Below are 24017 nucleotides of genomic sequence, written 5' to 3'. Positions count from 1 at the left end.
CGGGACCGCGTGGTGTTGCCACGGCGCCGGCGCTCACACACCACCGCCAGGGATAGGAAAAACGGAGTTTATTCATCGGAGGGCCCACGGGTGCTCTCCAGTTACACCAGGGTCTGACACGCGCCGGGCCGAGCCTTCTCCAGGGCGGAGGACGCCACAGCAAACACGGGGGCGCGAGAGCAGGCGGCGGCGGCGGCGAGAGCCCGAGCCCCGGGCCCCCCTCGACGCCCACCCGTGAAAGCAGGGCCGCGCCCCGCCCCGCCCCACCGCCTACGCGCGGTTCAGCGTCTGGAAGACGCGCGAGATCTGCAGCATGACGGGCCCCGTCTCGGGGTCGTTCATCCACTGGGTGCTGTTGAGCGGGTTCTCCAGCATGTCCTCGAAGGCTGCGGGGACAGCGGGGGGCGGCGGGTCAGCCGCGCGGGCCGGGTGCACACGCCCGCAGCTGTGCGGCCCGGCTGACGCCGACTGCGGTGCGCGAGGGGCGGGGGTCTCGTGCCGGGGGTCTGCTTCAGACCCCGAGGAAGCCCCGCGCGCGCGCCAGGCACAGGCCGCCGGGCAGGCAGGGACCAAGCCCCCGCACTGGGCGGGGTGGGGCGGGCCTCCCAAATCTGTTCGCACTTTAAAAAAAGGAGGAATCCGGCGGGCTGCGGCGCAGGGCGCTAGGCCTCGGCCTGCGGCAGCGGGACCCACGTGGGCGCAGGTTCCAGTCCCGGCTGCTCCTCTCCAACCCAGCTCCCTGCTGGTGCACCGAGAAGGCCGCGGAAGACGGCCCGAGGGCTTGGCCTGCACGCACCGGGACCGGCCCGAGCTGCGGGCTCCTGGGCGCTCACAACCCCGCGCAGCACACCCCTCTGGCCGGCCAATGGCAGGGCCGACCAAACCCACGACGGACGCCTCTCAGAGGACATTCTCTGCCTTACACTGCACACACACGCACAGTCACGCACGCCGACACACACACACTCACCCGGGGGCTGGAGCACTCCGACCGCCCAGCCGACAGCAGACACAAGCCCCGGCCCCCGCCCTGCCCCTGTCCCCAGCCCCCCGCCCCAGCCCTGTCCTGCCCCCGCCCCTCACTCCTGTGCGCACTCACCACAAACACGACCTCGGGAGAGGCCCCAGACCTCAGGTGCGGGAGCTGCACCTGCCCCAGGCGAGGCGGGGCCTCTCGGTCAGGACAAGCCTGGACAGGCCTGGACAGCACTGCCCTGCATCCCACTGTCCACCAGGAGCGGAACCCGACTGCGGGGGCCGCGAGTGGAGGGCACACGTACCCAGCAACGTCTTGGGGTTCGTCAGACCCAGCTGCACCACGGGGTTGTCCAGGATGGCTTGAAAGAGGGGGCTTTCGGGGTCGATGCCCTGGTCCAGCTCCTCGGGCGACGGCTTCCGGTCCCCCAGCAGCCACTCGCACTGAAAAGGGGGGGGGGGCAGCCGTTAGCGCCTCCAGGCGCCCGTGGGGCACAGGTGCGGCAGGAGGCTGGCCTGCAGCTCCCCGGGCCCACAGCTGCCCTGACGGAGGGGACCTGTCTGCTTCGGCGACCCGCCCTCCGCCTCCTGCGAGAAGCCGCGTCGCCCAGGCGGGCGTCGGGCCTGCCATTAAGACAGCCGCTGCTGCACACCGCAGAGCTGGGCATGGCTCCAGCTTCCGGGGTCGGGGCCCCCATCACCCACGGAGGCCCACGTGGAGTTCCCAGCCCCGAGCCTCGGCCCTGCCCCATCATCTCTGCCCCCCGTAAATCAAAATGTCCTAACACACAGCGCCACTGCTGGCGCGGGCACTGGGGCGGGACAGGGCGGACGCCGTGCAGGTCCAGGGGGTGTGGCAGGGGGCGCTGTGCAGGTCCAGGGGATGGGGGCAGGGTGAGCACTGTGCAGGTACAGGCGGTGGGGGGCGCCGGGCAGGTCCAGGGGGTGGGGTGTGGCGAGCGCTGTGCAGGTCCAGGGGGTGGGGTGTGGCGAGCACTGTGCAGGTCCAGGGTGGAGTGGAGTGGGGTGGGGTGTGGGGTGGGCGCTGTGCAGGTCCAGGGGGTGTGGCAGGGGGGTGCTGTGCAGGTCCAGGGGGTGTGGTGGGGGGGTGCTGTGCAGGTCCAGGGCGGGGGGGGGGGGCACTGTGCAGGTCCAGGGCGGGGTGGGGCGGGGGGCACCAGGCAGGTCCAGGGCGGGGCGCCCCCCCCCCATACTCACGGCGGCACTCTGCTGGTTGTTGTTCACGCGCAAGGCGTCCAGCACCTCCTTCTCATCGAAGCCCATCTCCATGAGGGAGACCACGGCCTGGGGGGCACGGGGCGTCAGGAGCAGCAGGCACCTCGCCCTCCGCCAGCGGGCCCCACACGCGCGTCTCCACCCAGGGCCCAGCACAGCCGGGGACTCCTGCCAGGTCACGGTCCAGCCTCCGCGAAGCCAACCCTGCTCCCGTCTCTCAGGCCAGGAGGCGGTGCCCTGGCAGGGGGGCAGGGGGACAGCAGGCGTCCACTCCGCCCCCTCGGCCGAGCCAGGGTGACCCTCACTGCACTATCTCCAGCCTCGCCCTGGCTCACAAACCAGAGGGTGGAGGGCCGAGCTGCCACCCTCAGGCCTGACCCCTTTCCCGGCAACTCAACGCGAGAGGCGTAGGCCCTAGGCAAGAGTGAAAGCTGGTTGTCTCAGAAGGTTCGGATGGTGACAGGAGACGGCAGTAGCCAGGGGCACACCACGAGGACCACGCCGGGTTCAGAGCAGCACACGCAACCAAGGGCACGGGGACCCCGCCAGGCTGCGATGAGACAGGCGGGCTGCCAGACACGGAGGAGACACAGCACGGGCCGGGGTCTCCAAGGGCCAGGGCCTGAGGGTGGGGCCCAACGTCCCCACACACGCGAAGGCGGCCCTCGCCCCCAGGTGGCGGGCAGGCACTGACGTGGAAGGCCGGGACGGATGTGGGCAGGCGCGGGGACAGCCCGCTCTCCGCAGCCCTCAGGGCCCAGGACGGCCGACACCGGCTCCGGGCTGGGGCCTGCTCAGCTCTGCCGGAGCAGACCGGGCTCCTCGGGTCCCACAGGACCCCCGGGGACACACGAAGGCCTCGGCAGAGGTCATGGTGAGACGCACGCCCTGCGAAGCCACCTGCACGCCACAGCAGGGTCAGAGGCGGCAGAAACCGTCCAGAACCTGCCCGGCCGTGGGCGGGAGGCCTGTGCCGTGCAGGTGCCTGCCACCGCCTCCCAGGAGCAGGAGAGACATGCACTGCCCCTTAAGGGGAGCTCTGGACCTTGGGGCACTGCCGGAAGAGGGGTAGAGGCCCCCAGCTGGCCTCTCCCGCAGACAGGCCGCCTCCCCAGTGGTGCGTCTCCCTCCTCCCACTCGCCGCGCACAGGCCACAGGCACATCCGTTTTGCTAAACCTAAGTCGGCGCGTGTGCCCCCCTAAAAGAAATCCAGGGGCCGGCTCCTGGCACAGAGGGTGGAGCCGCCGCCTGCGACACCGGCATCCCATGTCTCTGCTCCAGCTCCCAGCTGATGGCCTGGGAAAGAGCGGAAGACGGCCCAAGTGGTCCGGACCCGCACCCATGTGGGAGACCCGGATGGCGCTCCTGGCTCTGGCCCAGCCCTGGCCGCTGCAGTCACTGGGGAGTGAACCAGGGGATGGAAGACCCCTCCCTCTCTCCCTTCCCCCCCTCCCCCTCCCCTCCCCCTCCTTCTCTCTCTCCCCTCCCTCCCCTCTCTCCCCTCCCTCCCTCTCTCTCCTCTGAAAACTCTGCTTTTCAAATAAACAAACAACTCCTTGAAAACAGGAAAGAAAAACAAGGCCCACTGCCCAGCTCTGGCTTGCACGCGGCTGCCTGCAGGCTGCCCACCCCCCGCGGCTGCACAGACTCCCGCCCTGACCGTTCCCGACCATCACAAACGCCAGGGAGGGGTCGGAGCCCTGATCAACGACGGGGCCTGCGGAGACAGAGCCGGCGAGGGCGCTGAGGGCCACGGGCGCTCCAGTCACCCGCCCTGGCCAGGCGCTGACCCCTGCAGACGCCTCACAAGACAGGCAGCCCCGCAGGACGACCCTGCAGCTCTGCTCAAGGGCCCCGCCCACAACAGGTGCAGCTCAGGGGCACGCGGAGGACGGGACGCGCAGGCTGCCTGACCACACAGAGGCAGCTCAGCCCCCGGGCTCCCAGCGAGGATGCCCACAAGGGACGTGGCCATGCCAGCGGGGCCCGGCCTGTCTGACCTCCCTCCCTGGCTCCCGGCTCGCGGGCTCAGCAGGCGTCAGCAGCGCACCCAAGCTTCCCGATACAACGCGGCCTCCGGGGACGGCGGCGGCGGCCACGCGGGCGCCGCCCCACGCACCCGAGCGTCCGCCCGGAACTCCCTTCTCCTCCGAATCCTCTGGAAGACCTCCGTCAGCTCGTCTCTGGCCTCCTCGTCCTCGGCGCCCCCTTCAGCAGCTCCGGGCGAGGCCTGGCCCGGCAGAGGCGCGTCTATGGTGGGGTCTTCCGCGTGCTCGATCAGCCACTCCATGGCCTGCGGCACGGACATGCTGCAAGGGAGCGAGACGCCGTCCCAGCACCGCCAGGCCCTCACGGCCCTGCGCCCGGGAGACGCCTCCACCCCAGGACCCCTCAGCCGCCGCCCAACACAGAGCCCGCCCGCCGAGCCACGGCACCTTCCGCAGAGACCACCAGGGCAGGGAGGGCCACCAAGGCACGCGGCCCGGCGACGGCTGGGCGGGTCCTCCGCTGTCGGGCCCACGGCAGAGCCGGGGCTGCAGGGCGGGCCCCGCGGGGGCTCAAGTGTGAGGCCCCAGACAACAGCCCCGTGCCAAGTCACACGATGACGACTGAAGTCACCCCCAGACACCGAGAGGACTTAAAGCTCAGGGCGAGAAACGGAGCTGCTTGTGGGGTGCACATGTAAGGGCCCCTAAAAACTCAGGCCTCTGGGGTACGAGTCGAACCGTGAGCCGGGCGCAGGACCCCACGCACGGGGACGCCCCAGCTGGGGGGGCGGGGGCTCACGTACTGGTTCAGCCGCAGGGCCTTGGCGGCCCGGCTCTCGGGAAAGCCCATCTCCGTGAGCTGCCGCAGGGCCGCCTCATCCAGCCGCTCCTCCTCGTCTTCGTCCAGCATGGCTGCAGGCGGAGGGGAGAGGCCGTGTGAGCAAGAGCAGGGCGCCCGCCCCGCCGCGGTGGGCTCGCCCGTACCGTTGGCCTTCTTGAACAGCTCCACGGCGTCAGGGTTCAGCGCCAGCAGCTTCTGCGCCACCTCGATGAGCGACACCAAGATCCTCCGCAGCTCTGTCTGAAACTGAGGCGAGCGCGCCTGAGGCAGCCGCCACCCCGCCGCGCCCCCGCGGTCACAGCCCACCGGAGGGCAGCCCCCAGCCCAGCCCCCAGCCCAGGAGGCCGCAGGCTGCCGGCCAGGGCTCTGCAGCTGGAGCCCGAGGCTCCGGGACGACCACGCTGACGTGGCGGCGGCGCCAGCAGGTCTCAGGCGCCGGCTGAGCGCAGGACTGGCACCAGACCAACAAGGAGCGGGTGAGCGTGGTCACGGGGCCCGCCTCGCTCCGTGTCAGGCACCGCCTCGGAGCCCAGCGCCAACGCCCGGGCAGTACGGAAGCCTCGGGCAGGGACCCGAGAGGTCGTCCCTACAGTGAGGGCTCCGAGCTGAGACCGGCCTCAGAGGAAGCCCTGGGCCGCCAGCCCCGGCCCGTCCCCCTGCGTCATGCCTTTCCAACCCAAAGCACCTTGGAACCTCAAGTTCTGCCCAAGATTCTCGCCCGACTCAAAGCAAAACCCTGGTGCCCCCACGCGGCTTCCAGGCCGAGAGGCTCCCGTCTGGGCGAGCTGGCGGAGCAGCCGCGCTCCGGCACCCAGCACGGGCAGGGGCTCCTCTGACGGCGCCCGCCCGCCCGCCCGGCACTCACGTCTCGCGGGCTGGTCTGCGCCGCGGCCCGGTCGGCACCGTAGGAGGGCAGCTTGGCCGTCGCCCGGAATATGGCGTCCCTGTCTGGAGCCTTCTGGTCCTGCTTTTTCTGTAGAAAAGTGGGCAGAAGCCAGCAATGGACACAAGCGCACCGGGAGCCACGGCAGCTCGCGCCGATCACCACAGAGCAGCGAGCAGGGCGAGGGCCGGGGCCCCGCGGGCTCCGCGCCCGCCCCGGATGGAGGACAGGCCCCACAGGATGGCGGAGGATAAGCTGCGGGCGGCGCTGCCGGGGGCATTTCACAGCAGGGCCACAGATAAAGGCAAGGAGAGCCCAGAGCTCCCAGGGAGCAGGCCCAGCGAGAGCCGCAGAGAGAAAGCAAGGAGACAGAGCTCCCAGGGAACGGTCCAGAACATTCCGGCAGTGCCCCCGAACGCCGCCATGCGAATCGCCAGGGGAGGGGGAAACGGCTAGAGATTTCATTATTTTAATTTTATTTGAAAGGCACAGTGACAGAGGGAGAGGGAGAGGGAGAGGGAGAGGGAGAGGGAGAGAGAGGGAGGGAGGTAGGGAGGGAGAGGGAGGGAGGGAGAGGGAGGGGGAGAGGGAGAGGGAGAGAGAGGGAGGGAGGTAGGGAGGGAGAGGGAGGGAGGGAGAGGGAGAGGGAGAGGGAGGGAGAGGAAGGGAGGGAGAGGGAGAGGGAGGGGGAGGGAGGGAGGGAGGGAGAGGAGAGGGAGGAAGGGAGGGAGGGAGGGAGGGGGCTTCCATCCGCTGGGTCACTCCCCAAATGGCTGCAATGACCGGAGCTGGGCCAGGCTGAAGCCAAGGGCTAGGAGCTCCATCCGGGTCTCCCATGCGGGTGCAGGGGCCCAAGCACTTGGGCCATCGTCCACTGCTTTCCCAGCCCATAGTGTTAGGTAGGAAGTCAGACAGGAGCTTATGTGTGTGTGACAAAGGCCTAAGGAGACGTCTGTGTCCAGCATCTGCCTCTTGTGGGGAGCAACTCGGACTATACTGTTACTGGAATTAAGACTTATTCTATGCATCTGCTCTCCCTCTGTGGGGAGCAACCTGGACTAGACTAAGTTACTGGAATTAAGACTTATTCTATGCATCTGCTCTCCCTCTGTGGGGAGCAACCTGGACTAGACTAAGTTACTGGAATTAAGACTTATTCTATGCATCTGCTCTCCCACAATATGGCGCTGGGAGAGGAGAAAACAGCTTCTACACAGCTGCCTCCAGTTCAACCAATAAACAGCAGGACTTGCTCCTGATTGGAGGAGAGCAGCGTACTCGGCGTGTGGGCAGCCGAGTTGGGATTGGTGGAGGAGGACTATAAAGGAGGAGAGAGACGGCATGCACCAGGAACATCTAAGGGGAACACCTAAGGGGAACACCTACCTGTGCAGCCCCCGAGAGAGCCGGCCGGCGGTGTGCCGCTCCCCTGCGGAAGTGGGGAATGTGGCCAGGGGGAACTGCCCTTCCACGGAGGTGGAAGGGACAGTAGCCAACCCGGGAAGAACCAGAGGCAAACCCGGGGAGGGCTGAGCAGACGAAAGAACAGCGCAGGGTCCTGTGTCGTTCCTCCACGAAGAGGGGGAGCGACAGCCTCTCAGTCATCCTGATGGTGTCTCAGGGGCAGCCCGGCCTTCGCATCCTGCCCTGCCCCCTCCTACCTGATAACCTGCCAGGTGGGAGCCCCGCCCCTTCTGCCTGACAAATCTTCCCCAATCTCCCGGTGCAGCCCAGTATCTGCCTCTCAAACACTCTGCTCTGTCCTGTGTAGCAGGTAAAGCTGCTGCCTGCAGTGCCAGCATCCCATGTGGGCACTGGTTCGAGTCCCGGCTGCTCCACTTCCACCCCAGCCCTCTGCTGTGACCTGGGAAAGCAGTGGAAGATGCCCAAGTCCTTGGGCCCTGCACCCACGTGGGAGACCTGGAAGAAGCTCCTGGCTCCTGGCTTTGGATCGGCACAGCTCCAGCCATTGCAGCCAACTGGGGAGTGAACCAGTGGATGGAAGACCTCTCTCTCTCTCTCTCTCTCTCTGCCTCTGTGGAACTCTGCCTTTTTTTTTTTTTTTTTTTGGACAGGCAGAGTGGACAGTGAGAGAGAGAGACAGAGAGAGAAAGGTCTTCCTTTGCCGTTGGTTCACCCTCCAATGGCCGCCGCGGTCGGCGCGCTGCGGCCGGCGCACCGCGCCGATCCGATGGCAGGAGCCAGGAGCCAGGTGCTTTTCCTGGTCTCCCATGGGGTGCAGGGCCCAAGCACCTGGGCCATCCTCCACTGCACTCCCTGGCCACAGCAGAGAGCTGGCCTGGAAGAGGGGCAACCGGGACAGAATCCGGCGCCCCGACCGGGACTAGAACCCGGTGTGCCGGCGCCGCAGGCGGAGGATTAGCCTAGTGAGCCGCGGCGCCGGCCGGAACTCTGCCTTTCAAATAAATAAATAAACTTTAAAACTAAATGTTGAAATCTATGCCTACGAAGACTCCCGGAGTTCACGACAAAGCACGTCACGGGGACAGACACGCGGCCCAGTGGCCAGGGCATGTTGGGAATGACTGCCCACCGGAGCCCCCCACCCCAGTCCTGGGCCCCAGCTCTGCTCCTGGCCCAGCTTCCTGCTCGGGCCCGTCTGGGCAGCAGCGGGGCCCAGAGGGGCTCCTGTGGCTGGGGCCCTGGACGGAGTTGCGGCCCTGCGGCTGCGGCCGCGGCCGCGGCTGCGGCTGCGACGGCCCGGCCCTCCGAGCAGCCGTGGGCTGTGGGCACCTGGGAGCGAACCAGCAGGAAGAGCTCACCTGCTGCTGCCTCTCAAATATAAAAAAATAAAATAAAAATGAGTTTCTTTCCAAAGTGCCTGTTGTGAAAAAACCATGAATGGATTTCAAAACTTCTGTGCATCAAGATGACCTCGTCTTCAACTGCGTTTTCCACAAACTCTGGAAAGCACCTCCCCTCGTGCAGGAGGCTGGGCGGCGGCCAGGTCCACTGCGTGACCAGCCGGCTGTAACCGGAGAGCTGCGGACCAGCTGCCGAGCGCCCGGGGCGGGCAGGGCGGCCAGGAGCCGCGGGCAGGGCGGCGGGGAGCTGTGCACGGGAGACGGGCAGGGCAGTCGAGACGGGCAGGGCGGCGCGGAGCGGGCAGGGCGGTGGGAGACGGGCAGGGCGGCGCGGAGCGGGCAGGGCGGTGGGAGACGGGCAGGGCGGCGCGGAGCGGGCAGGGCGGTGGGAGACGGGCAGGGCGGCCCGGAGCTGTGCACAGGAGACGGGCAGGGCAGTGGGAGACGGGCAGGGCGGCGCGGAGCGGGCAGGGCGGCCTGGAGCTGTGCATGGGAGACGGGCAGGGCGGCCCGCCTGTGCACAGCCACTGGCCAGGTGTGGCTGCAGATAAGCAGAGGGACCCGGGCACTCCCTGCGTGTCCAGCCCAGATGAGGCTCGGCCCCAGGCCTGCCCTGTCTGGAGCCAACGGCCCCTAGCGCTTCAAAGCATGGGTGAAAAATTCCACCCCCGGCCGGCGCCGTGGCTCAATAGGCTAATCCTCCACCTTGAAGCGCCAGCACACCGGGTTCTAGTCCCGGTCGGGGCGCCGGATTCTGTCCCGGTTGCCCCTCTTCCAGGCCAGCTCTCTGCTATGGCCAGGGAGTGCAGTGGAGGATGGCCCAGGTGCTTGGGCCCTGCACCCCATGGGAGACCAGGAAAAGCACCTGGCTCCTGGCTCCTGCCATCGGATCGGCGCGGTGCGCCGGCTGCAGCGGCGGCCATTGGAGGGTGAACCAACGGCAAAAGGAAGACCTTTCTCTCTCTGTCTCTCTCTCACTGTCCACTCTGCCTGTCAAAAAAAAAAAAAAAAAAAAAAAAAATTCCACTCCCTTGAGCTGAGAAAGGAAACGCTTACACGAAGAGGCTGCACCACCAGGCCAACCCCAGGACCGGGACGCCCGCTCTGCCCTGCGAGGGGCGGGGGCAGGCAGCAGCGCAGCCGCCTACGTGTGCGGGCACACGGTCACGGACAAGACCCCGGGAGAAAGAGCAGCCCCCGGCCCACCTTCTCCTCGGCTGAGACGTCGGCCATCTTCGGGAGCGGGGCTGGAGTGCGCCTTTTTATCAGCAAGAGGACATCTAGGAAAACAGCGTTCGCGTCGCACGTCGCCCCCGTGAGGAGGCACGGGCTGGGGAGCTAGGGCCCGAGGACCGGGCAGGGCTGCCCTGGGGCCCTCCCACGAGCACCACCCAAGCCCAGGCCCCCGCAGTGTCCACAGCGTCCACACGACCCGGGGATGTGCAGGCTCCCAGGCCGTGGCCACTGTGGGCTGCAGCAGGCCCGACCGCGGGCCAGGACGGCCGGGGATCCTGCAGGACGCCCCCTGCTGGGCCTGGGTCGGGGAATCCGCGAAGCGGGGAGTCCGGGCTCCGCGCAGACCACGGCAAAGGCCACGGCGCCCACAGGTGCAGCGTCCAGCCTGCCCTCACGGGCCTTCAGAAGCCCAGTGACGGGGCGAGCGCGGCCAGACCCCGTCACGCGACCTGAAGCGACGCCGCGGGGCTGCCGGGAACCAAAGCAACGCCCGCAGTGGCGCCAGGCCTGCCGCCGCTCTGCTCCACTTCCGCCGTGGTCACACCCCCCAGGAGCGGCCGTCTCAGGGCAGGCAAAGGCCCAGCACCAGGGTGAGCCCGGCGGCGGCGGCGGCCCTCACCTCTGTCCTGGACACTCTCCTCCGAGACCGTCCTGGTGTCACTGAGCACCCGCTCGGACGCGGCGTGGATCAGTTTGTGATGGGCGACGCTTTTAGGGTCCTCCAAGCTCCCGTGAGCACACTGTGGGGAAAAGTCACAGCGCGTGCTCAGGACGGAGAACAAGCCGAAACGCCGCCACGCAGGGCCCGAAACGCAGCACGCAGGGCCCGAAACGCCGCCACGCAGGGCCCGAAACGCCGCCACGCAGGCCGGACCGCGAAGCCCCCACCCCAGCCCGCCCAGCGCAGCACAACCTAAACCGGGGAGTCCCCGGGCCGGCCCCAGGCCAAGGACCCGGGACGGCGCAGAGCCTGGGCACGCAGCACCCGCGGCCAGCAGCGGCCACGCGACCCGCGGGTGCAGTGTGGGAAGGTCTGGCGAGTCCTTCTCAGGATTGTAAGAAGTTTTACAGACAGTCCACCCGCCCGCCAGCTGGCCGGGAAGCGCCCGCACAGCCAGGCCTGGGCCAGGACTCAGCGCGGCCGGGACCCAAGTACCGGAGGCCCAGCCCCGGCGGGCACACACACGCTTGTGGGTCTCAACAAAAATAGCCGGGGCGGGGGCGGGGGCGGGGCGGCCGGCCGGCCTAGGGCACAGCACCGCGTCAGCACCACAGCAGGGCGCCAGCTCGTCCCGCTGCTCCCCTCCCGGCCCAGCGCCCCGCGAACGTGCCGGCCCTGCCACCCACACAGGAACCCAGAGGAGCCACTTGGAGGGTAAACCAGCAGATGCCAGCTCTCGGGCACGCTGCCTCGCAAATAATAAATAAGTAGTTTTCTAAGACAATAAATGAGGGGGTCGGCGCTGTGGCATCCCGTATGGGCGCAGGTTCCTGTCCCGGCTGCTCCACTTCCCATCCAGCTTTCTGCTGAAGACCTGGGAAAGCAGTGGACGATGACCCACGTGCTCGGACCCCTGCACCCACGTGGGAGACCTGGATGGAGCTCCTGGCTTTGGCCTGACCCAGCCCTGGCCGTTGTGGCTGCCTGGGGAGTGAGCCAGCAGACGGAGGACCTTTCTGCCTCTCCTAACTCTTCCAAATAAATGAATAAATCTTTTTTTAAGATTTTATTTACTTGACAGGTAGAGTTACAGACAGTGAGAGAGAGAGAGGGAGAGAGGTCTCCTATTCGCTGAGTCACTCCCCAGATGGCCGCTTCTGCCAGAGCTGTGCCAATCCAAAGCCAGGAGCCAGGAGCTTCTTCCAGGTCTCCCACGCGGGTGCAGGGGCCCAAGGACTTGGCCATCTTCCTCTGCTTTCCCAGGCCACAGCAGAGAGCTGGATGGGAAATGGAGCAGGCGGGTCTCGAACCAGTGCCCATATGAGATGCTGGCACTGCAGGCGGCCCACAGGGCCTCCAGGGCCCTGACACCCAGAGCACCTGGGCAGCCCGGGCAGGAGGAGCGGGACCCGGCCCCTCAGCACGCAGTGAGGCGGCACACGCGCTCCCCCATCCTGCCCCACCTGTGACCTGAAGGCTCCGGAAGCCACAGCGGCCTCCTGCCTCACACAGGGCACAGCTGTCCAGGGCGCACGCGCACCCAGCACCGCTCTGCTGGCGGCCGGACAGGGCCATCCGATGTGAGCACACGGCGACGCCCGGCACGGCCCCTCGGGCCCTACGCACCACACGGCACGGCCGGCGACCGAGCGGAACCCCCGCTTCCCAGAGGGGCCCCCGAGCCTGGGGCGGGAGCCCTGCTGGGGTGGCTCTTGTTCCAGCAGACCCCCAAGGCCCACCGGGACGGAGGGCGCGCGAGACGCCGCGGCACAGCCCCCGGGGGCTCTCCTAACACCGGCTCAGCGGGGGCCGTGTGCACTCCAGGACACACCCACGCCGGGACCTGCCGCGCCATCCTGGTGGCCTCCCCCTCCCCCCACAGGCCCAGAGCCCGGGGGCTGCAGGCACACACGTGAGCACGGGCACCCCGCGGCACCCAGCGGCACCCAGCGGCACCCAGCGGCCGCCCGGGCACTGCAACGAGCCGCAACTGAGGGATCGGGAGGGCCTGAGCTGCCACGAGCCACGAGCCACCGAGCCACGAGCCCCAGCACGCACGCCTGCCACCCGCAGCAGAGGACCCCACACCTTCCTGCGACCCTCGCGTGCTGGCGCGGCGCGTGGGGGCGGCGTCGGGCCTGCGGAACCACTGCACGACCACAGTACAGCCGGCGACACCGCGGCAGCCTGTCTTCCAGCTGACAGTCCCGCGTGGCCCGTGCGTGACGTGACAGACGTCCGGATGGCCCCTGCGCAGGAAGGTCACCACCCGACACCGGCGAGCTGCCGCGGCCCGTCCGGAACATGGCCCACGAAGCACTTTCCCCCACAACCCGGCGCCCCGGACAGAAGCCAAGGCCTCAGCCCGGCCCTGGCCACGGCCACCTCCCGCCCCTGCCCTCGCACGCGCTGGGCCCGCTGCCAGCCCTCCCCGAGCGCCGCCCACAGCCGTGCGTCTGTGAGCTGGAGATAACGCCGTCACAGCACCAACGCCGTAACACCCAACTCCGTGGACGTCACCCCACCGAGAAACGCCGCCCAAGCGGCCACTCCCTCGGCTCCCTCAGCACCCACGCCACTCCGGGCAGCGACGCTGGGGCCAGCGACCCCGCCTGGCACAGCTGCTCCCGAGGAGCCGGGCCCAGAAGTCCCTCCCTCCCGGGGCAGCGGGGACACTGCCAGGACCACCACACCAGCCAGGTGACACTCTGGGCCTGGCTGCCCGGCGTGGACGCTCCGGACAGCCGTGGGGGCTCTGACCCGGAAGCCACACGGCAGACAGGAGACAGGGACGCCAGGGCCCAAACCCCGGGGACGAGTGAGCCTGGAGCCCCTCCTGGCCTTGTTCCGGGCGGGGGGCTCGGAGCAGGGGCGCTGACCCGCTCCCACCAGAGGCCCACGTGCCCTCCACCGAGGGCGCCAGGTGATGGCCGGAGTCCGCCAGCAGCCGCACCGGCCACACCTCGTCAGGAAATCATGGATTCGCATTGCACTTGAAGGGGGGGGCAGACGGAGAGAGACCCCCGTCCCTCGCGTCCGGCTCAGGCCCAGACGCCGGCAGCGGCCAGGGCTGGGCCGCCTCCCCAGGCTCCACGGCAGGCGGCTGGCCCCGACTCAGCCCGGCAGGGCCCCGCCAGCACGTGGGAACTCAGCTCCCGGGGGACACCGGGCATCCGGCAAGGGCTGCCGCCGGGGACGGACGGCCATCGCAGCTGGCCGCACGAGGGACGCCCGAAGGCCCCAAAGCGTCCGAACACCAGGCGGGGGAGCGCCGGGGCGCACGGGGGCCTCGCCCGCGCCTCCCCGGGGCAAGCGTCTCTGCGCGTAGCCCAGGCCTCCGGCTTAGGGGCGCGCGCAGGTGGCCAAGCCGGGCTGACCCACGCCCGCCGGGCACTGGGGGAGCCTCAGTCCGCCGGGGGACCCGGCGCGGGAGGCGGTGCGGGGCCGCGCGAGGGCGGGCAGGGCGCGGTGCGGGGTCGCGGTGCGGGGTCGCGGTGCGGGGTCGCGGTGCGGGGCAGGGCGCGGTGCGGGGTCGCGGTGCGGGGTCGCGGTGCGGGGGCAGGGCGCGGGGCGGGGGCGCGGGGCGGGGGCGCGGGGCGGGGCGCGGGGCGCGCGCGGCGGGGGCCCGGCCTTACGTGTCGCAGGCAGCGCTCCTTGAGCTGCTCCACCGACGTGTCCTCGCTCGCCTCCTCCTGCCACTCGGCGCCGTCGGCCGCGCAGATGTGCAGCCGCAGCACCTTGCCGGCGAAGATCTTCTCCTCCTGGACGAACATCGCGCCGCCGCCGCCCGGGCCTGCGCCCGCCGCCCGGGCCCGTGAAGGTCACCGCGGCGGGCGGGGCGGGGGCGGGGCCCGGCTGCCCACGCGCGCCTGGGCTGGGCCGCCGCCGCCGCCGCCCCGCCCCGGCCCGGCCCCCGTCGGCCCCGCGGCCCGTCACTCGCCGCGGCCCGAGCCGTCGCCTGGCTCCCGCCGCCGCCGCTGCCGCCGCCGCCGCGCAGGAAGTGCGTCACGCGGCGACTGCCCGGGGCATGCCGGGAGATGTGGTTCTCCGGCAGCTGCGCCGTGGCGGAAGTGCGTCACAGGGCGCGCCGAGGCATGCCGGGAGATGTAGTTCTGCGCGCCTGTCCCCGGCCCTGCACCTGCCGCGTGGGACCGCCGGCCGCGTGGGACCGCTGAGCGAGGACCAGTCCACACTGAGGTGGGCTCCGAGGGTGAAACACTCCAGAACTGACTTGGCGGGGAAAAGGAATGTAAAATATCTCAGTAATGGGGCCGGCGCTGTGGCTTAGCGGGAAAAGCCGCCGCCTGTGGCGCTCACATCCCACATCGGCGTCGGTTCAAGTCCCGACTGCTCTACTTCCCATCCAGCTCTCTGCTGTGGCCTGGGAAAGCAGTGGGGGATGCCCAAGTGCCTGGGCCCCTGCACCCGCGTGGGAGACTTGGATGGGGCTCCTGGCTCCTGGCTTGGATCGGCACAGCTCTGGCCGTTGCAGCCAGTTGGGGAGTGAACCATTGGATGGAAGACCTCTCTCTCTCTCTCTCTCTCTCTCTCTCTCTCTCTCTTTCTCTCTCTCTGCCTCTCCTCTGTGTAATTCTGACTTTCAAATAAATAAATCTTTTTTTAAAATCCAAGTAATGTTTTATTGGTTACATGTTGAAATTGTATTTTGGGTGTTTTAGGTTAAGTTAAATAATTAAAACCCAGCCACCAGTTTGTGTTTTTTGATACAATGGACACTAGAAAGCATAGTTGCACATGCAGCTGCCTTGTGTTTCGGGGGCGCTGTGCTGAAGTGGGGACCCCAGACCCTCGGGACCTAGAGTCTGGGGGAGGCGGTTTCTCACGTTCCACCCGAAGCCCCCCAGAGGGGGCCCAAAATCTTCCCGGTGCTTCTGAGGTGCCCTCGAGTTAGAGAGCCGCAGCTGCGCAAGAAGGCTGGCTCTGTGGGGCTGCCCTGTGGCCGTGTCCAGTGGGCTCTCTCTGTGGACGGGGCAGGATTCTCTGCTTGGCCGAACTTCAGTCAGGTCTGGGCCATCGGGGCCCTTCCTTGTAAAACCCAGTCGTTAAATTGTTTACTTGACACGAATAGAGAGTCTTCTTTATTTTAAGATTTATTTATTTTATTTGAAAGTCAGAGTTACAGAGAGAGACAGAGAGAGAGAGGTCTTTCATCCACTGCTTCACTCCCTAGTTGGCCACAACGGCTGGCGCACCGCGCTGATCCGATGGCAGGAGCCAGGTGCTTCTCCTGGTCTCCCATGGGGTGCAGGGCCCAAGCACTTGGGCCATCCTCCTCTGCACTCCCGGGCCACAGCAGAGAGCTGGCCTGGAAGAGGGGCAGCTGGGACTGGAACCGGCGCTCTTACATGGGCTGCCGGCGTAGTCAGCAATGGCTTAACCTGCTGCGCCAGGCGCTGGCCTGTGAAATCCAGATTTAAGAAACAGCCTCAGCCGGTGCCTTGGCTCACTAGGCTAATCCTCCGCCTGCGGTGCCGGCACACCGGGTTCTAGTCCCGGTCGGGGCGCCAGATTCTGTCCCGGTTGCCCCTCTTCCAGGCCAGCTCTCTGCTGTGGCCAGGGAGTGCAGTGGAGGATGGCCCAAGTACTTGGGCCCTGCACCCCATGGGAGACCAGGAGAAGCACCTGGCTCCTGACATCAGATCAGCGCAGTGCGCCAGCCGCGGCTGCCATTGGAGAGTGAACCAACGGCAAAGGAAGACCTTTCTCTCTGTCCCTCTCACTGTCCACTCTGCCTGTCAAGAAAAGAAAAGAAAAGAAAAGAAAAGAAAAGAAAAGAAACAGCTTCACGAAGTCGGTTTAGCCAGACCCCACCCCCGCCCCGGTCTTCAACTGCCCCCTGAGTGCCGTCTGACCACCCCCGACCAGCTCCCCCAAGATTCCCGCCGGGAGGGCCCAGCCAGGGCCGCCTCCAGCCAGATCCCCTCTCGTGACCCTGCCCCCGCCCGTGCAGCCCCTCTCTCCGCACGGGAAGACCCTGGGCCTCTCCAGATCGTCACAAAGTGTCCCCGCGAGTTTTCCCAGGGGACCCCTAGGGCTGGTGCCATCCTCGGCGTTCTTCTCCCACGCGGTAGTGCCGAGCCTGTCCAGAGCCCACTGTCCATCCTGCCAACCGCCAACCGCTTCCGGCTGGAGCCCCAGGCCTGGGAGGGGCCAGGCCAGAGGAGGAGTGGTGCCCGGGACACTGTGGGACCCACGGGAGGGGCAGAGGTGGGGGGAGGGAGTCAGCAGTGTGGGGGAGAAGACGGGCGCCCCAGCCTCCTGGGACGCGCAGGTGCAGGTGCCGAGCCCTGGACAAGACAGTGAAGAGGAGGCGGCGGGGCCGGGCAGGGCCGAGGGTCACAGGACGCCGGCTGAGGCAGGGGCCCAGGGGCTCTGGGTGCTGACCACGCACAGGGCGAGGCTTGGGACCAGAGCCAGGACCGCACTCGCCTCGGCTGCAGGGCTGGCCCTCTTGCCCACCTGGGGGTCCTTGGGCCGGGCCGGGCGCGTGGGGCGGCTGCCGCCACCTGGCACGGCCACTCAGTGGCGACCCAACCCCAGGGTCACGCAGAGGGACGGCGGTTAGCTGAGCCCACCCCAGGGACGGGGCTGCCCCCAGGCCGCGCCAGGCCTGACCTCCGGGGCTCGCTCCTGGGTTTGGCCTCCACGTTCTCCCAGCCCGGGGTCCTCACTTTCCCTTCCAGAGATGTGGACCCAGAGACGCTGGCCTGGGCCCCTCCCGCCCAGCCGCCCCAGCCCTCCGCCCGGGCCCTGGCTGCACACTGCCCTGTGGCTGTTCCCTATCCCACAGGCAGGGGGCGCTGGCCCCAAGGCCCTGGCCAAGGGCCGCGGCCTCCGCTTCTCCCTCTCCGGGTCCAACAGGAGCTGGTCCCCGAGGCACCTGCGTCCTGGCCTCTGCGTCCAGGGACCCACTACGCGCTGGGTGCCGCTGCAGGCCTGGGTGCGGCAGGAGGAAGGCAGACACGGGGCCCAGCCCGGTGAGGCCGGTGCGGCGGAACCTCTGGGTTCAGGGAGCTTTTAGCTGCAGCAACAGGAACCAGCTCTGGCCAGCTCGTGCTGGAAAGGAACCCACGGAGGAGCTTGCAAGGCTGGGGTCCCCAGCACCCCACGTGGCCCAGGACCCCACCGCCCAGCCTTCCCAGGCAGGGGCAGGCCAGGGTGGGGGCCTCCTGGGCGTGGCAGGCCGAGGGCTGAGGTGGCGGTGCTGGCGGGGGGTGGGGAGGGTGGCTCCAAGGCCAAAAGCCTCCCTAAAGCAGTCTGCTCCAAGTCTGAGCCAGACCAGGGTCCGCGGCTCCCCGGGGGCCTCCGCCAAGCCCCAAACCCGCGCCAAGCACGGGCCTGGATGCAGTACCTCCACGCGGTCGCTAGAGGGCGCGGGCGAGCTGTTGTCCTGCCAGCGGGTGGCGGGAGTGAGTTGGTGTGCTGGGGGTGTGGGCAAGCGTGTGAGTGTGTGTGCATGCATTCGTGCGCATGGGCACTGTGTGCATGTATGTGCACATGTGTGTTCCCTGGGGTCTCAGGCCAGGCATCTCCAGTTCCGAGGCTGGGCTAGGAGCAGGTGCCGCCTGCAGGGCAGGGGTGTCGGGAATGGGTGAAGAGAAAGGGGACTGAGAGTTCTCTGGACAGCAGCGGGGGGGGAGGGGGCACAGCTCTGCTCCGGCCCCCTGCAGGGGAGGCACCAGGCCTGGAGAAAGAAGGGGCCCTCAAGAGGCCACAGTCCCGGTGGGGCCGGCTCCCGGGGCTCTGGGGACCCCCAACCTGGACCCAGCTGCAGCAGTGCATCCTCTCTCGGCTCTGAGGGCCACAAGCCCAAAACCGAGGGGCCGGCAGCCGGTTCCCCCCAGGACCCTAGGAGAGGCCCCCTCGGCTCCCGCAGTCGGCTCGAGGCTGCGTCACCCCGACCTCCGCCTCTGCGCGGCCTCTCCGCCGTGCCCCCCTCCCCATCCGAGGGACAGCGGTCCCGGCACTTGGGCCACCCCAGATCCAGGAGGACCGCGTCCTGAGGGCCTGGACCAATCACGTCAGCCAAACCAAACAGCCGGCTCCACTCAGCACCCAGGGGGAGAGCTGTGGCCCTTCCCGGCGTGGGGGTCCCCGTGGTCCTTGCCCCGCCCCGGCCCCGAGCCACAGCCCCATCCTCACCGCACAGCCCAGCCTGGCACGGAGCGGGGACAGGAGCCGGAGCGGAGGCGTGGGGAGGCCGCGGGCTGTGAGTGATCCCAAGGTTAATTAATTATTACATTAAGATGCACCGGCGGCAGGGCCGGCAAACAGGCCAGTCATCAGCGCCTGCTCAGCCTGGCGCGTGCCTCCCCCAGGCCTGCGCCGCCGCCGGCTTCCCCGCGGAGACGTGAAGCCACAGCTCATGAATATTCCACACCGCATTTGCTTTGCAAGAGGACACACTCATTATTTCATCTTTAAGTTTGCTGTCATGAATAGTAATTTCCAGCTCCGAAAATAACGAGCCGGCAGGGACCGTTCCGGTCAGCCAGGGGCCGGGCTCCCGGGCCGGGCTGGCACGCGGGCAGTCTCCCCAGCCCCGGGCTGGGCACCGGCAGGCTGCAGGCCGGCCCAGCCCGGGGCCTGCGCCTTCTCGGCCGCCCTGTGCGCCGTGTGACCGGGCAGGCGCTGCCCGACTTCCGGCCCTGCGTTTCCTCGTCGGGAACACGGGAGTGGACACCGGGCTTGGACAGGAAGTCAGAGCCGGGCTCCCGGGCCCCTCTCTGTTCCCTCGGGGCAGGAGCTGGGAGAATCGAGGGCCCCAGAGCTGGGCAGACGCGTGGACCCTCCCGCGGCCTGCCCGGGGCCGTTCGCCAGGGCAGTCGTTGTCACTGACAGAACGGAGGAGGCCAGGTGCCCGGCACAGTGTGGCGTCCACCCAACCCAGCTTCCAGTGGAGTCGGATTTCGGGTGGCTGGAACCCCGAAAGGCTCTCTGGACGGGGCCGCCTCCCCAGCCCCCGTGGGGACCCAAGCCCACCTCCGAATGGGGAGGGGGCCGCAGACTCAGGGCCCCTGGCCCGGGGTTGACCTCCGCCCCTCCCTCCAGGGTGGGTGGGCAGCCGCGTGCTTGCGTGAACAAATGAGTGACCTGGCTGGGCAGTCCTCAGTTTGCCCTCTGCCCAGGACAGCCCTGCACCCACAGCGCCCCCTGCTGGCCGCCACGGGCTGTCCTGCAGAGCCCCTGGGCTGTGTGGGTCCCAGACACCCTGGGCCCTGGGCTGAGGGCCGCTCAGCCTGGTGGGGGGACTGGCGGTTGCCCTGGCAACCGGGGGCGTGGCCTCGGGGATGGGGCTGCCTCACGCGTGTGCAGTCCCGGTGCCCAGGGCACTACAGGCCAATAGCGCAGCGCTGGTCTCCCTGTGGCAAGAATGACCACAAGCTTCCTGGGGGGTTGAGGGTGACCCGACGCCAGGGGAGAAAGTCGGTGCCGGGAGGAAGGAGGCAGCCCGCTCCCCGCCCAGCTGGCCGCACCTGCCCTCACTGCGCCCGGTTCCTCGGAAGCATGGGTGGGGCCGAGAGGCCAGAGATGGGCGGGGCCTTCCCAAAGCTGGGGGCGGGGCTGGGGCAGTTCGGGGCTCAGGCACTGTCGGCTCCTCCCTCCCCTGGGCTGGGCAGGCCTGAGCAAGCCTCAGGGACGAGGGTCAGCCTTCTTTGCAGCCCAGCTGCCCGGAGGCACAGTTCTGGGAGTCTCCCCACGACCGCCCTGCCTCGGCCAGAGGGGAGGGGCAGGCGGAGCCCGCCAGGCCCCCAGGCCCTCCTGCTCCCGCGTGGGCCCCAAGGTCCCAGGACAACCCAGGTGGGCTGCGCCTCTCTCCAAGGTGCTGAACCCCCTGGCCCGGCCGCGCTCCTGCAGCTCGGGCTGCTGGCGATGCCGGTCCCACTCTGGCCATCCGCGGCGTCTTCCCACTTTACACACCTGGAGAGGAGCGTGCATGGCGTGGAACGTGCCGCCTTACCCGTCTGAGTGCACGTGAACTCAGCGGTGCCGCCAACATCACCGTCCTCCCCAGAACCGTCCGCGCCCAAACTGAAGCCCGGCCCCCGTTCAACACTGACCCCGCTCTGCCTCCTGCAGCTGCGGCCTCGACGCTCACTCCTGCTGCGGCCTGGGTCAGGCCTGCCCCCCCTTCGTGTCCTTATGTTCATTTTATTTGAAAGGTAGACAGACAGACAGAGAGGTCTTCCATCTCTGGGTCACTCCCCAAATGCCCGCCACAGCTGGGGCTGGGCTGGGCCAGTGCCAGGAGCCAGGAGCTCCACCCTGGCCTCCCATGTGAGGGAGGGGCTGGCGCTCCCAGGACAGGGGTGGTGGCTGGAAGCTGGACTCGGAGCAGAGCTGGCCCCCTGATACGGGACATCGGGGCCCCAGGGGAGACACTGCTGCACCACACACCTGCCCCGTGTCTGTCCTCTTCCAGTCTGAGTGACACTGCGCCGTGCCAGGGGCCCTGGTCTGCTGGTGCCCCGGTGGCCTTCCCCCTTCTCCTGGCTGCAGCTGAGCCCCCCCCCCCCACACACACCAGGTGTCTCTGGCTTCTGAGGAAATGTTGTGTTTGCCATGGCAGCCACACCTTCCTATCCCCCCCAGTAGCACAGGTGCACCGTCCTATCCCCCTCCCCCCAGCAGCACAGGTGCACTGTCCTATCCCCCTCCCCCCAGCAGCACAGGTGCACTGTCCTATCCCCCTCCCCCCAGCAGCACAGGTGCACTGTCCTATCCCCCTCCCCCCAGCAGCACAGGTGCACTGTCCTATCCCCCCTCCCCCCAGCAGCACAGGTGCACTGTCCTATCCCCACCAGCAGCACAGGTCACGGTCCTATCCCCCTCCCCCCAGAAGCACAGGTGCACCATCCTATCCCCCCCCCCAGCAGCACAGGTGCACTGTCCTATCCCCCTCCCCCCAGCAGCACAGGTGCACTGTCCTATCCCCCTCCCCCCAGCAGCACAGGTGCACCGTCCTGTTCCCCCCCAGCAGCACAGGTCACGGTCCTATCCCCCCTCCCCCCAGCAGCACAGGTGCACTGTCCTATCCCCACCCCCAGCAGCACAGGTCACGGTCCTATCCCCCCTCCCCCCAGCAGCACAGGTCGCGCCCCCACTGCCGCCCCTCGCGTGCCCGGTCTGGGCAGCAGCGGCCTCAGCCGTGTGTCCTCCTCCTCCGCGGTGCTCACTGCTTTGTGTCCGTTTGTTCTGCTTCACTTCCTGAGTGGCCGGGGTGAGTAGGGGCTGATCAAAATTAGTAAACTTTATTGAAACTTTAAAAAGACAAGAACAGATTGGGGGTGTTTGGGGTGGTTAAGGCACCACCTGGGGCCCCTGCATCCCGTGTGGGAGTTCCTGTCCCGCTCCCTGCTGTGGCCTGGGAGGCAGCAGTGCCGGCCCAGGCTCAGGCCCCTGCCCCCACCGGGAGACCCGGATGGAGCTCCTGGCTCCTGGCTTCAGATGGCCCAGCCCTGGCGTTTGGGGCATGAACCAGCAAATGGAAGACCTCCCTCTCCCTCTCCCTCTCTCTCCCTCTCTCTCTCTCCCTCTCCCTCTCTCTCCCTCTCTCTCCCTCTCTCTCTCTCTCAAGTTCCTAAATTTAAAAATAAGACAACAGGTGAAAGGCGCTTTGGTTCAGCTCTCCCTGAGGCTCAGACATGAAGACCACAGCAGGACACCCCCCCCCAATGAAGGCAAGAGGCCCTGCCACCCCCGGTCAGCCACAGGCAGGGCTTCTGTCTGGGGCCAGGCATGGGAGGGTGGGCAGGGGGCCCGGGGGAGGTCCTGGTTCCTGAGGAGGCCCCTTTGGGAGTGGGCTCCAGAGCCCCATCCGGCGGCCTCGGTTCTCACGTCCGCCGTCCCGGCTGGGAGGCTGTGGGGGCCGGGGCAGTGGCAGGGACGGCGGGGATGGGGGGCACGGACAGGGCATGGCCTCCCCTCCAGGGCCGCGCGGCTGGAAGCTGCGCAGAGTCACAGATCTGGACCCAAACCCCAGCCTTGTGGCGCTGGGCTGCCGTAGGCAGAAGCACCTGTCAGGAGGGGCGAGTGCAGAAGGCGACGCCTGCGGGGCGGGGCTCCGTGCCGAGGGGCGGGGCTCCGTGCCGAGGGGAGGGCCTCCGTGCCCACTGGCGCCCGCTGGGTGCCTGGCGGGGCGGAGGCTGCGGCCCCAGGAGCGCCTCTCCCCCACGGGCCCGCGGAGCCGTGGGCAGGGATGAGCTCATGCTGGCCGCGCTGGCTAATGGCTCTGGAGACGCACGAGGTCGCCGCTGCCGGGCGCCGAGGCAGGAAGCCCGCGGCACCGTTTCTGGGAACGCGAGGCGCTGAAGCGACTTCCTCACTGAATATTTCATGATTCACACTGATGGCTTTCTGGTGTTTCTCATAACAAGACGGCCCACATCGAGACGGGTTAAAGTGTGGTCATTCCGGCCACTCTGCTCGGAGCCCCTCCCGGAGCCGGTCCTCCCCGGCCCTGCCCCCGAGGCCGTGGGCTACCCTCCTGCAGCACACTTGCTACCCACCTACCTCGAAGCAGCCTGGGGGCCGGGCCTGGAGGGACCCTGGGCGCTCTGGTGCCGGGCAGGGGACACCACGCCCCTTCCCGGAAACGCCCTTTTTCATTGAAGTCCACTCCTCAGGGGAGGAGCTGGGATGGAGACCCCAGGCACTGACCACGCAGGGCCCCCCACGCCAGCAAGCCTCGGAGGTGAGGCTGGCAGCCGGGGGTGGGGGCCCGGGGCCCGCCCTCCCCCACGGCCGGGCCTGGAGGAGCCCCTGGCACCCAGGCCCGGGAGCACAGGCCTCAGGGTGCGTCCCTGAGTGCCGCCAGCTGCCTGGCAGCTTCCTAGCCCCAAGGCGGGAGCCCAGCCGGGGACTGGAGTCAGAACCGGGGGTCACTGCACTCCCAGCTGGCGTCCATCGCAGGTCAGTGTGGAGGCCCAGGCTTGGTGCACGGGGACACCCCAATGTGCCGCGTCCGTCACCCCTGAGCCCCCGCTCACCAGGACGCTACAGGAGGCGGGCGGATCGGCGGCCGTCGGCGCTCTCTGCACACATGGGACGTTGGCCTGCACGGGGTCAGCGGGGTGGGGAGAAGGGGCCTCGGGGCGGTGCCGCAGGGTGTCCTCCTCTCCCAGTGGGGCGGCAGCAGGTGCAGGGGGCCCCTCTCAGCCCTGGGGCTTCACCCAGCCTTGGGCCACTCTCATGGTGTCCGGGCGTGTCTGGAACGCTCCCTGGTTCTGAGGGAGAGTCACAGAAGCCAGCGCTGAGCAGAGCCTCACAGACATGCGGAGCGGAAGACGCCAGAGGGCACGGCCGCCCCGCCTCGGAAGTGCCCTCAGGGCCTGCGCTGTGGGACCCCGG

At 68.3% G+C, this 24017-nt stretch overlaps 1 protein-coding gene and 1 long non-coding RNA gene across 2 annotated transcripts; one reads left to right on the top strand and one right to left on the bottom strand.

Moving 5' to 3' along the window:
• Positions 1 to 53: 53 nt before the first annotated feature.
• On the bottom strand, positions 54 to 14622 carry UBAC1 (UBA domain containing 1). The gene is made up of 10 exons (XM_070059213.1): positions 14282 to 14622; positions 10605 to 10725; positions 9956 to 10029; positions 5907 to 6014; positions 5185 to 5287; positions 5004 to 5112; positions 4332 to 4521; positions 2194 to 2280; positions 1281 to 1419; positions 54 to 386 (listed from the first exon to the last, which is right to left on the bottom strand). Exons 1-10 carry the CDS (start codon positions 14417 to 14419, stop codon positions 271 to 273), a joined length of 1185 nt encoding a protein of 394 aa, XP_069915314.1. The 5' UTR covers positions 14420 to 14622; the 3' UTR covers positions 54 to 270.
• A 132-nt stretch (positions 14623 to 14754) lies between these two features.
• On the top strand, positions 14755 to 15277 carry LOC138845722 (uncharacterized). Its single transcript, XR_011382908.1, has 2 exons — positions 14755 to 14843; positions 15014 to 15277. It is a non-coding gene; the product is annotated as an uncharacterized lncRNA (long non-coding RNA).
• The last annotated feature ends 8740 nt before the right edge of the window (positions 15278 to 24017 follow it).

This window comes from Oryctolagus cuniculus, chromosome 1 (genome assembly GCF_964237555.1).
Source record: "Oryctolagus cuniculus chromosome 1, mOryCun1.1, whole genome shotgun sequence".
In the NCBI taxonomy this organism is placed as follows: domain Eukaryota; kingdom Metazoa; phylum Chordata; class Mammalia; order Lagomorpha; family Leporidae; genus Oryctolagus; species Oryctolagus cuniculus.
The sequence above is the reverse complement of the archived record's forward strand: the minus strand, read 5'-3'. Positions and strand labels throughout refer to the sequence as shown.

Coding starts and splice junctions, on each gene's coding strand:
- UBAC1 (XM_070059213.1), bottom strand. CDS start 14,419: ATGTTCGTCCAGGAGGAGAAGATCTTCGCCGGCAAGGTGCTGCGGCTG. Junction 5,288..5,906: donor CGCAGACCAGCCCGCGAGAC/GTGAGTGCCGGG, acceptor CGCTCGCCTCAG/TTTCAGACAGAGCTGCGGAG. Junction 2,281..4,331: donor AGTTCCGGGCGGACGCTCGG/GTGCGTGGGGCG, acceptor CGTGCCCCCCAG/GCCGTGGTCTCCCTCATGGA.